Source organism: Muscardinus avellanarius, assembly GCF_963383645.1.
Source record: "Muscardinus avellanarius genome assembly, chromosome: 3".
NCBI classification, from domain to species: Eukaryota; Metazoa; Chordata; class Mammalia; order Rodentia; family Gliridae; genus Muscardinus; species Muscardinus avellanarius.
In genome coordinates this window covers 111,064,904-111,075,982 of record NC_137788.1, presented here as the reverse complement: position 1 = coordinate 111,075,982, position 11,079 = coordinate 111,064,904, and the positions used below count along the sequence as shown (strand labels likewise).

The window sequence follows — 11,079 nt, the reverse complement described above, 5'->3', positions numbered from 1 at the left end:
CTGAGCATGGCTCCCAGGCTCCCAGAAAAGGGAAGACGATGTCACTCAACACCTCCCATGCACCAGCTGGCTGCCTCCTCCCCAGGCACCTTGCAGGAGGCTGGGCTGGGCGGGGGCTCCGCACACTGGGAGCGCCCTTCCCCATCAGCTTCGGCTGCCCCTGCCGCAGGGCAGTGCTCTGTGCCAGGAGAGAGCCCTGCGAGTGCTCTAGCTCCATCTGGAGTTAAGTCAGCTGAGAGGTGCTCACACACCTGACCGCCCAGGGTTCCGGAGTCCTTGCCCACCCCAGGTCAGCTGTCCCTGGTTCCCTTTGTCTCTTGTTGTCTCTCATTTTTACAGGCAGAGCTAACAACCTCAGGACTCCTGTGCCAGTGTCCAAGCTACCTCAAGCATTTCCAAATTAGGTAGGACCAGGCGGGTTTTCAGGGCTTTTGAAACCCAGACACACTGAGGCCCACTTCATGTGGCCCCAGAGTAGAGTGGAGAAGAATTCGGAAGCCCAGCTTCACCTCAAGGGAAGACACAGAAAATAGAGTCCAGGCTCTCACAAAGCAGCCCCCGTGGAGAGGAGGATCTACAGTCTTTGTTCCTGAGGCCCCTAGCCCAGAGCCAGACAGGCGTCCAGCTGTGAGCCTCTTACACTGGGCTGTGTTGAGGACTACCACGGAGCTGCCAGTGGCAGCCAAACTGGAAATATGATGCTCTGAGGCTCCTGAGAGTAGATGTGGACCCAGGGATAAAGGCTGTATGGGTTCCAAGAACAGAAATGGTCTTTTAAATGCTGGCGAGCAGAGATAGAAAAGGCCAGAGTATCTTTAATCGGGAATGCTATGGAAGCGGCCCAATACCCTGGGGTCTCGAATGTCCCCAGATCAAATCCTGAATTATTTCCCTGTTGCCTTAGCTGAGCTACCGATACCCCCAGCCTCAGTTTCTTTATCCATATAATGGGGGTCATGCACAGCCTCACGGGACTAAGTTGAGGGGTTAAATAACACAAAATACTTTAAAGCGCTTGGCACAGCCGGGCGTGGTGGTGCAGGCTTGTAATCCCAGCACTTGGGAGGCTGAGACAGGAGGATCGCAGTCCCGGACAGCCTCAGCTATTTAGTAAGGCCCTTTGCAACTCAGTGAGACCCTATTTCAAAATGAAGAATAAGAAATGGGGCTGGGGGCGTTGCTCGGAGGTAGGATGCCCCTGGGTTCCATCCCCAACACCAAAATTTTAAAAAGCACTTGGCACTTGGCGGTGCTTAGTACATCTAACCCCTTCCCATCAAAAGAAGGGCTAGGCTTGATGGCCTTGAAGTGATGTTTTCCTAACCCACAGAGCATGATTCTGGCCCCTCGTGGCTGTGGGGAAAGTTGGGGTGCACTGGGAGAGGTGAAGAAGTGAGCATTAGGTCAGTGAAGGAGGAGACAGGTACAAGCAGAGAACTAACAGCCAGGGGACATTTACGGTGGTCTCTGACAGTCTTCCTCTTCTGACCTTCGCAGATTCCCAAATCCGCCCCTGGGGCAGTCAGACACTGGAACCACCCAAGGGGTGATAGTAGCTTGGGGTGCGATTTGGGGGCATGGCATAAAAATAAGGGATCCGTAGAAGCACCCAGGGGAGCACCGTATACTTTTTTTTCCCCCTGAGATGAGGGCAGTAAACCAAAAGGTTTTGGAATCTATGTTAGAAGGAAAAGAAAACGCAGGGCTCTGGGTTTAAAGTCCAGCCCAAGGGACCTCAGTTTTCCCCAGCCGAACTGTGAAGAAATAGCGCTAGATGGCTCCTTCTAAACTGGACTTCCCACCCAGGCGCTGTGGCGCACCCTCGTCATCCCATTACTTGGGAGGCTGAGACGGGAGGGTGGCGCAGGTTCGAAGCCAGCCTCAGCTACTTAGCGAGGCTCTGAGCAACTTAGCGAGACCCTGTTTCCAAATAAACTATATAAAATAGTCTGGGAGGGTGTAGCCTGGAGGCAGAGGGCCCCTGAGTTCCATCCCCGGTACTACAAAAATAAATAAATAAATTGGACTTCCCCTCTAAGAGCCAGAGGGGCGACGCTGCAGGCTAGGGCACGGGCTTGCCCTCTGCCCCTCCGCGGAGGACACTGGACAGCCACCTAGTCTCAAAGCTTCTTTAATTGTGCTAACACTGTCGCCTGGGAGGGGGCTCGGGTCTCACACACAGAACCATCAGTCCAGGCCCCCACCCACCCTCCCACCGGGCGGGCCCTCTGCCCGGGCTGGGGACACCAGACCAGCGCCTCTGCTGCTCTCTGGGATACCCACCTTGCTTCCTCCTCCCTCCCTCGCCCCCTGCGCACCCTTAGAGCCATTGAGCCTTAGAGCCATTGGGGTGCGGGCTGGGGGTGCTCGGGACGACATGATGCCTCTCCTCTCTCCTTCCCCGCCTCCTGTCATTTTGGGGCAGGGGGCTCTGCCTCCCTAGGTATTTCCAAGGGGGTAATTGCTCAGCCCCCACCCCAGCCGCTGGGGCGGTCTGGGGGAGCAGGTCTGCGCCGGCCCGACGGTGCCCCCAGCTGCAGGCCGAGAGCCCGGCGCTCACACCAGCAGCCCGTCCTTGGCCAGCTGCGCGCTCTTGGTCTGCGCGCAGTCTGCGGGCTCTGCGCTCTTGACCTTCACGTAGACCGGGGAGGGCCCCGCTTCGCAGGCGGCGGTGCAAGGCGCCAGAGCCACGTCCTCGGGGCCGCCGCAGGGCGGGGGCGCGTACTTGCGGCGCAGGGAGCGGCTGACGTTCTGCGAGGGGTACCCCAGGAGGTGGGAGACGCGGCTGCCGCGCCCGCTGGCCTTGCACCCGGGCGCCACGGCGTCCTCTCTGTGGAAACAACAGGCGGCGGTGAGCGGGCTCCTCCGCGGCGCGGCGTGGCACGGCCTGGCAGAGCTGGGGCTCCTGGCATCCTGCATCTCCCGCCCCTGCACCTGGCCTGCCCCTCCGCCTGACGCACTGTCCTTCCCGCACCTGCCAAGATCCCTGGAGCCGCCGGGAATAGCATCTGCACGGGGCCTGGCCATGCGTGTCCAGGCAACCCCATCTTATTTATTTATTTATTTATTTATTTATTTATTTATTTATTTATTTATTTATTTTGGTGCTGGGGATGGACCCAGGGACATTCTACCTCCAAGCTACACCCCCAGCCCTAGTTTTTATTCTTTATTTGGAAACAGGGTCTCACTGAGTTGCAAAGGGCCTCACTAAGTAACTGGACAGCCATCCTCCTGTCTCAACCTCCAAAATGAAATGCTGGAATTACCTATCCAGGCCTTTTTTTTTTTAATTGAGGTACAAAAGATGGAGCCCAGGGGCAGTCTACCTCTGATCGACATCCTCAGCCCTTTTAAAAAAATCTTTCTATTTTCCAAACAGGGTCTCAGTTGCAGAGGGCCTCACTTAGTAGCTGAGCCTGTCCGCAAACCATGATCCTCCAGTCTCAGCCTCCCGAATGCTGGGATTACAAACCTGTGCCACCACGCCCGGCTTATCCAGGAGCCCTGCCCTCTCCCTCCCCGATCCTGACCTCTCTCTCTCCTCCTCTCCTGCCCCACCCGTCTTATCGTCTTTCCCCGCAGCCCCCAAGGCAGATCAATCATTAGCAATGCTAGTCTTGTTCTATTTTTATTTCTACATATTTTGCTTATAAGTTATCAGCACTATTCTTATTGTTAACTCTTCTGAAAATTGAGCATGTCAGAGTTCTCCCCGGCACAACACAAAGGAAACGAAAAAGAGAGACAGAAAAATAACCAAAATAACCGTAGGCCCTGCCCTCCAGGAGCTTACAGTCTAGACGAGACAGACAGAGGGGTGTGGACAGGAGGGCAGGGAAGCAGAAGTCAGGCTGGGGGGAGGACAGGAAAGCCATGCGGCCAGTGGCGGGTGGACATGCTGCGGTCCCAGCCCTCGGTGGCGGCGGCAGGTTCAGGCAGGTTTGGGGTGGGGGTCCCCACCGGCCGGCGGCAGGCAGGGTGCAGGGAGCGGGGCGCCGGTCCCCTGCCGCTGGGCAGCATGCAGCATGCGTCAGGTGTTACCTGATCTCGCTAGCCAAGTCGCCGCAGGCCCCGCCGCCGACCCCGCCGCCGTTGCCGTAGCCGAAGGCCCCGCGGGCACCAGCCCCGGAGCCCCCGCAGCAGCAGCAGACGAGCCCCCAGATGCCCACGGCCAGGCAGGCCAGCATGAGCAGGGAGCCCAGCACGGCGCCGATGATCATGCCCACACGCTGGGAGTCTGTGGAGAGAGGCGGGGCTGGGTCAGGCCGGCGGCCACCCTGCAGGCGCCCGGCTTACCCCAGGGGGGCCACCCAGCCGGTCTCCAGCACCCCATACCTAGCAAGGGAAGAATGGAGAGATGCGAATTCCCCCTCTGGGTGCTCGCTTCTCCCGACCCTCCAGCCAGGGGGCCCTCGGGAGCCCAAGCACCTACCTGAGACCTTCACCTCCACCACACAGACGCTGTAGCCCACATGGTTGGCCACGGTGCACTGATACAGCCCGTTATCCTCTCCTGAGATGCCCTTCAGCACCAGGTCCCCGTTGTTTAAGCCTGAAGTTGGGGGGCGGGGGTAGAGGGGGTTGTGTTGAGGCAGAGAAGCCCAATTTTAGGGCTCCCCTCCCCCAAACTCTCAGCCCCTCACTAGCCAAGGGGGAGGCATGCGCATACACGCACCTGTCTACTCTACAGGTGGGTCACCCCTTTCCCTGCTAAGGCGAGTCCAGGAAAGACCCCTCTTCCAGCAACAGGACTGAGACACCAGTCAGTCGCCGTGTGGCGTAGGGAGATACGCCCCCTCTCCGGGCCTCAGTCTCCTCGTTTGTACAGTGCAGACAGAGGAGCTCTAGGGTCCCTTCTAACTCATGGGTATTCTTCAGTACATGCTAGGACTTAACCCTCACATACCCCTTGAAAGGTAGATATTAGTACTTTCTTTCCATGGGGAAGAGTTTAAGCCACTTGCTTGAGACCTACGGCCAGGTCAGTGTGTCCCAGCCAGGAGGCGAGCCCAGGCAAAACTATCTCTGAACCACCATACTGCTGTTAACTGCCCCCCTCCCCCGCTTTTGTTCTCTTTGTTCCCTCAAAGGTGCTGCTGAGACAGGCCCAGAGGAACAGGCTCCCCCAGGGCCAGGTTAACTGGGTACCACTGGTGAGCCACAGAAGCCCCGGTCCGCTCTGCACCCCAACTCCGCTGGCTCCGGCACTCCTCACCTTGGCTCATGGAGCTGTGGAAAGATTCCTGGTAGGACAGCTCAGAGTGGAAGCTGTGCTGGGAGTGGTAGGACCCGGCGCGGTAGGGGTGCGTGTGCCCGCTGATCTTGGCCCACCTGTAGGACAGGGGCTGGGAGCCACCGTTGGCGAAGCACTTCAGCACCACATCATTGCCTCTGGCCATGTGGCCTTCAGTCCAACACATGGGCACTGCGGGACGGGCTGCAAGGAGACAGAACTGTGAGCCGGGAGACAGGCTGGAGGTGGAGCTGGGCTCCAAGTGGACAAGCTACCTTGAGTCCGGGGAAGGGGCTTCCCGAGGAAGCCGGCCGTACCTTGGACGGTGACGATGACCTTCCGGCTGGCCATGGTGGTCTTCTTCACCCTGCACTCGTAGGTGGCCGTGTCAGACACCTGCAGGTTCATGAGGTTGATGGAGGCGTCGTACTGACTGGGGTCCGAGGCTGCGAAGCGGACCCTCTGTTGCAGATGTGGGAGGTTACCATGGTTGATCCTCTTGTCCTGGTAACTCAGGAACTGTGGAGAAGAGGGGACCAGAGGAGTGAGGCAGAAAGAGCTCTGGGCAAGCCACTCAGCGCCGTTTTCTTGGTTAAAGATGGTACTGACAATGCTAGCACTCACCACGTTCTCTCGATGGGACGGGTCTGAGTTCACCTGCATCCACTCGATGTCCAGCCCATTGGGACCGTAGTCCTCAGGGTCCAGGATGTAGGGGCAGCCCAGCCTCACATTGTCACCCTCTGCCAGGTACAGGACCTCCTGGCCATCCCCGTTGATCCGCACGGCTGAAAGCAGTGCTGGGGGAAGGAAAGCGGGTGTCAGCCTCGTCCCAGCCAGCTCCGGGGGAGGAGGGCTGCCCGCTGAGCGCGCCTGCGTGCTCAGGAATGGTGTGGGCGTTTATTCATGCGCCGATGTCTGTGCATGCCTCTGGGCACATGTGTATCTTCTGCGACTGTGTGGGCGTGCATCTGAACACCGTTTATACGCACATAGTTGCGATGCGTGGATGTTTATATACACTATTGCGTGTGTGGATGTGTGAATTACACACGTGTGTCTGGTATGTTGATGGGTATTTGTAGTTGGAAAGAGGGTCATGTGTGTTTCCCTGTAGGGCTTCTGCTTGTATGTTTACATGATTGTGTGTGTATGTGCATGTGTGTGTGTAAGCATGTGAAGTAGCCACTGTTAAAAGCTCTGAGGAAGCTGGGCGTGGTGGCACACGCTTCTAATCTCAGCATTCGGGAGGCTGAGACAGGAGGATCTCAGATTCACAGAAAGCCTCAGCTACTTAGTGAAGCCCCTTGCAACTCAGTGAGTTTCAAAATAAAGAATAAAGCTGAGACAGGAGGATCGTACAGGTTCGAAGCCAGCCTCAGCTACTTAGTGAGGCTCTCAACAACTTAGTGAGACCCTGTTTCCAAATAAAATATAAAATGGGTCTGGGAGTATAGCCCAGAGGTAGAAAGACTCTGGGCTCCACCCCCAGTACCACTAAAAAAGAAAGAAAGAAAGAAAGAAAGAAAGAAAGAAAGAAAGAAAGCAAGCAAGCAAGCTAGGGCTGGGGATGTAATTTGGAGGTAGAATGCCCTTGGGCTCCAACCCCCTAGTACTACAAAAATAAATAAACAAGTCAATAAAAATAAAGAGTAAAAACTAGGGCTGGTGGTATAGCTTAGAAGTAGAATGCCCTTGGGTTCCAACCCCCTAGTACCGCAAAAATAAATAAATAAGTCAATAAAAATAAAAAATAGGGCTGGGGGTATAGCTTGGAGGTAGAATGCCCCTGAGTTCCATCCCCATTACCACACACACAAAAAAAAAAAATGCTTGCCAGGCTAGCTCAAAGCCCCCAGTTGGGCTGTGTCTGAGCCCTGTCTGGCCCAAGCGAGGTATCCTGCCCAGAAGCAGGAGGATGGACACATTGGCTTCTGGGCCCCCTCCCAGCCTAAGAAGCAGAAGCTGGGCATGTCTGTGTGGTCTCTGTGAGTGTGAGTCCAGGATGAGCGTATGTGTCTGTGGCTACTCTCTTTCTAATGCTATGTGACAGTGTGCACCTGGTGATATGGGCACCCTGGGGGACAATGCTTGCATTCTTGTGACCTGGGCACTGCCAGGCAGTGGCCTGCCTGTGTACATGCATGCATGTGTGACAGTGAGAGATGGCGTGTGCCCGGGACTGGCACCGCGGGTCTGCAGGATGAACCTGGCGTGTCTGCTGTGTCTACCCCTGGTGTGAGTGTGCGGCTGAGGCACAGCCCCTCCCACGCTGGCTCCCATGGGCCCCTCCTGCTGCTGAGTCAGAGGTGGGAGGCCCAGGTTGGGGCTTAGGAGCCAGGATCTGGAAGCTCAGGACAGAGCTCCTTTCCCTCCCTACCCTGAAGCCCAAGGCAGGCGCTAGCCCCAACCGGTTTGACCTAGGAGGATAAAGGGGGTGCCTAGGCCCGCCCTCCCCTGCCTGCTAGGTCTGCCTGGCCTGCTCAATCCCCAGCCAGTCTCTTTTGAGTCAATAGGTACTTTGGGGTTCCAGCCCCCAGTCTCAACAAGCCCATATGCACACACACACACACACACACACACGCATGCACGCACGCACACACGCACACAGTGTCATAGTCAAAATGAAGTGACACACAGACACGCTCTTTTAAGCCTTCAAAATACAGCTGTGTGCCCCTGCGGTCCCCTTCCTACACCCGCAGACATCAGGAACCGCACCTGTGCGAACGCAGACCCATTCGCTGGCACAGAGGCTCACATTAGCCCAAAAGACACGCCCACCACACGCAGGCTCCTCTGGCTTCCTGCGCCTTCGTTCAAGACCAGGCACATCTGCAGCAGCCCAGCCTGCCAGGTGCAGCCTGGCTTTCCAGAGAGGCCGGCCAGCAGGGCCCCTTCCAGCAAGGCAGCCTCAGATCTGATCTCACCCCTCAGCCCTGCCCTACCTAACCCAGCCAGACCCCAGAGCAGGCTCTAACGGGACCTGGATGCCTCTCCGCCTCTCCAGCCTCAGGCCAAGGGAACACCAGCTCATTCCTGAGATAAGGATCCAGTGCCACCTGCCAGATCCTGGGGCGGCTGGAAGCCAGCTAGGGATGAGGCAGCAGGCGGCTGGAAGAAGAGGCTCCACCCTGAGGAAGAGTCTCTTCCCCACGCGATGGAGGCCGGCCAGGCAGGAGGGTGAGTACCAAGGACAAGAGGCTTCAGAAGGCCAGCCAGGCTGGAAAGAAAAAGCCGCCATGCTCCAGGAGGCTGTGCCTTTCTCCAGCTGTCCCCAAGAGCTTCAGCCTTTATTTATACCTCCTCCCTGTCCCTGGGAAGTTCTCCACATGTCTCAGGCTGTGACACTGAGGAAGTACTTCCAGGGAACCGGAGAAAAAAGGGAGCCCAGAAAGACAGGAAGAAAACCAGGGCAGAAGGGAAGAGATCTGGGTGGGGAGAGGGCACCCGGGGAGTCACAGTGGAGAAAGTTGTGATCTGTGATCGGCCCCAGGAATCCCCAGTCACCTCCCAAGCTGTCACCGCAATAGCAGTGTCTGCGCTCAACTGGGAAATCCTTTCTGGATTCTCAAATTTCCAAGGCGAGAGAGAGGGGAGGGGAGGGGAAGGGACAGGTCCTGCGTAAACACGCGGTGTCTGCGCTCACACAACCACGGACACACGCGGCTCCAACGAGCATGAGGTCTGCCGGCTCCCCACACATGGCGCAAGGTCTCCAGTGAGTTCACCAGGCAGAGAGGGTGCCCAGGCCCCCAGCCGAGAGCACAATCCTTCAACACACAGACTCTTTCATCCTAAGCCCGCACCGACCGCGGGACAGACCGGGAGCCACTTTGAGCAATGTCCCAAAGAATGGCCATGCTCCGGCCTCCTCCCGTGGGGAAATAGGGCCTTCCCAGGCTCCTCCTCGGCCTCACTAGAGCTGCAGCTCACCTGCCTCCTGCCCCTGTGGGTTGGCGGCACAGACAGCCCCAGGGCTCCTGAACGCCCACATGAGCCCACCGGCTCCCAGACGCCAATATCCAGCGGGGACTCAGGACTCACACTGCCCACACCTCCGGGCACGGGCTGTCCAGGGGAGAGGCCCCCGTGCCCCAAAGCTGCTCCATGAGCCCTGGCTGCCCTCTGGCTGCCCGGCCGGCCTCGGGCCCGCAGCCCCGTACCTGGGCTCAGGCACACCAGCAGCAGGTGGAGGGCTCCTCCAGTTCCCATGCCTCTAGGTCCGGTGTTTCCTCCGCCTAAGCTGGGCTCCCGTGGGTGTTGGTGGGTGTCAGGGGCAGGTGGAGGTGGACGGAGGGGGAGCCGAGGGCCCAGTCGCTGCCCGGGGTGGCAGAGGGTGTAGTGAGTGGCGGCTGGGGAGCAGCCGGAGTTATTTCTACGGGAGGGAGGGGGCCCGGTCCCCGCCTCGGGGAGGAGCCCCGGTCACCCTAATTAGCAGGGTGACAGGATGGCCTACCCAGGCATTACCCAGCCCGCACCAAGCTCTTCCCTGTCCCGAGAGTGGCGCAGGGCGGCCAGCGGGACTTGTAATTAGGCACCTGTTAAACCCCCACTTCCTCCTGGCCACGGCCTGGGGGTGACAACCGTCGCCTCGTTTGCCAGCGTCCACGGAGCGCCCCTCACCATTCATCTGCTGCCTCCTTCCCTGGGGGAAGGGGGAAAGAGGAAGGAGAAGCCCAGCTTGGGATGGAAGGACGGATGGACGGACGGACCAATGGGAAGCCAGCCCTTGTGGAGTTAACACTTACCCAGGACACACTGCCCCTGGTCCTGGCCCTCCAGGGAGACCCCCCTCCAGGGAGACCCTCCTCCAGGTCTGGGAGAAGGTGCACCAGGAAAGGGGTCCCTTCCTCCATGCCTGGGGCCCCGGAGCTGTAAGGCAGGCCGAGGCCAATGAAAGGGATGCAGGGAAGCCGGCCTGCCTGCCTCCCTTTCTGAGGGAGCTGGGGGGGGTCTCCTGAGAAGACAAAGGGCGTAAGCCTGGCAGGGTGGCGCACTCTTGTAATCCCAGTACTTGGAAGGCTGAGACAGGAGGATCGCGGTTTGTGGACAGCCTCAACTACTTAGGCCCTTTGCAGCTCAAAGGGCTCTTTATTCAAAATAAAGAATAAAAAATAGGGCAGGGGGTTGTAGCTGAAGGTAGAATGCCCCTGGGTTCCAACTCCAGTACCACACACACACACACACACACACACACACACACACACACACTAAAAAAGACAAAAATAAAAAATAGGGCTGGGGGTATAGCTTGGAGGTAGAATGCCCCTGGGTTCTATTCCCAGTACTGCAAAAGAAAGAAAGAGGAAGGAAGGAAGGAAGGAAGGAAGGAAAGAAAGGTAGATTGAGGGTGTATGCAGGAGCAGGGACGTCCCTACAACAGTGCCCCCCCGCCACCCATACTGGTCTCAGGGTCTCCCCAGGCGTCAAGACCCCTTGGAGCCAGAGGTATCATGGGGGACCCAGGGCCCTATCCGGCACACAGTTATCTGAAACAGTTCCCAGGTGCATGGAGGGGCAAGTGAGGTAGCCACCCCTGCCCCAGGGGAGGGGTGCTGGGAACAGCTGGGGACCACCAGGCCTGCAGGTGGAAGGAGCGTGTTGTCTGTGGGGAGGGCTGTGCCCTTGGGACCCCAGCTCCAGTGTCCAGGCTGGGCTTCGAGGGGTTAATGCAGACCCAATACACACTGCGCCCTGGAGACCAAGGACCCTCCCAACCTTGACCAGCCATGGGGTGACCAGGCGGGCCACAGCTGGGGAGGGGAGGAGAAAGTGGAGGGCCCCTCTGTTACCCGGTCACTCCCCCCTCCCCAGGACTCCAGGCTGCCACTGAGAGTTGG

General features: G+C 58.2%; 1 protein-coding gene across 1 annotated transcript; it reads right to left on the bottom strand.

Annotated features, from left to right (window-relative positions):
- Positions 1 to 2,556: 2,556 nt before the first annotated feature.
- On the bottom strand, positions 2,557 to 9,451 carry VSIG8 (V-set and immunoglobulin domain containing 8; the record flags this gene model as incomplete). Its single annotated transcript, XM_080691542.1, has 7 exons — positions 2,557 to 2,830; positions 4,045 to 4,240; positions 4,436 to 4,555; positions 5,219 to 5,440; positions 5,554 to 5,755; positions 5,861 to 6,036; positions 9,403 to 9,451. 7 exons carry the CDS (start codon positions 9,449 to 9,451, stop codon positions 2,557 to 2,559), a joined length of 1,239 nt encoding a protein of 412 aa, XP_080547668.1.
- Between the last annotated feature and the right edge of the window lie 1,628 nt (positions 9,452 to 11,079).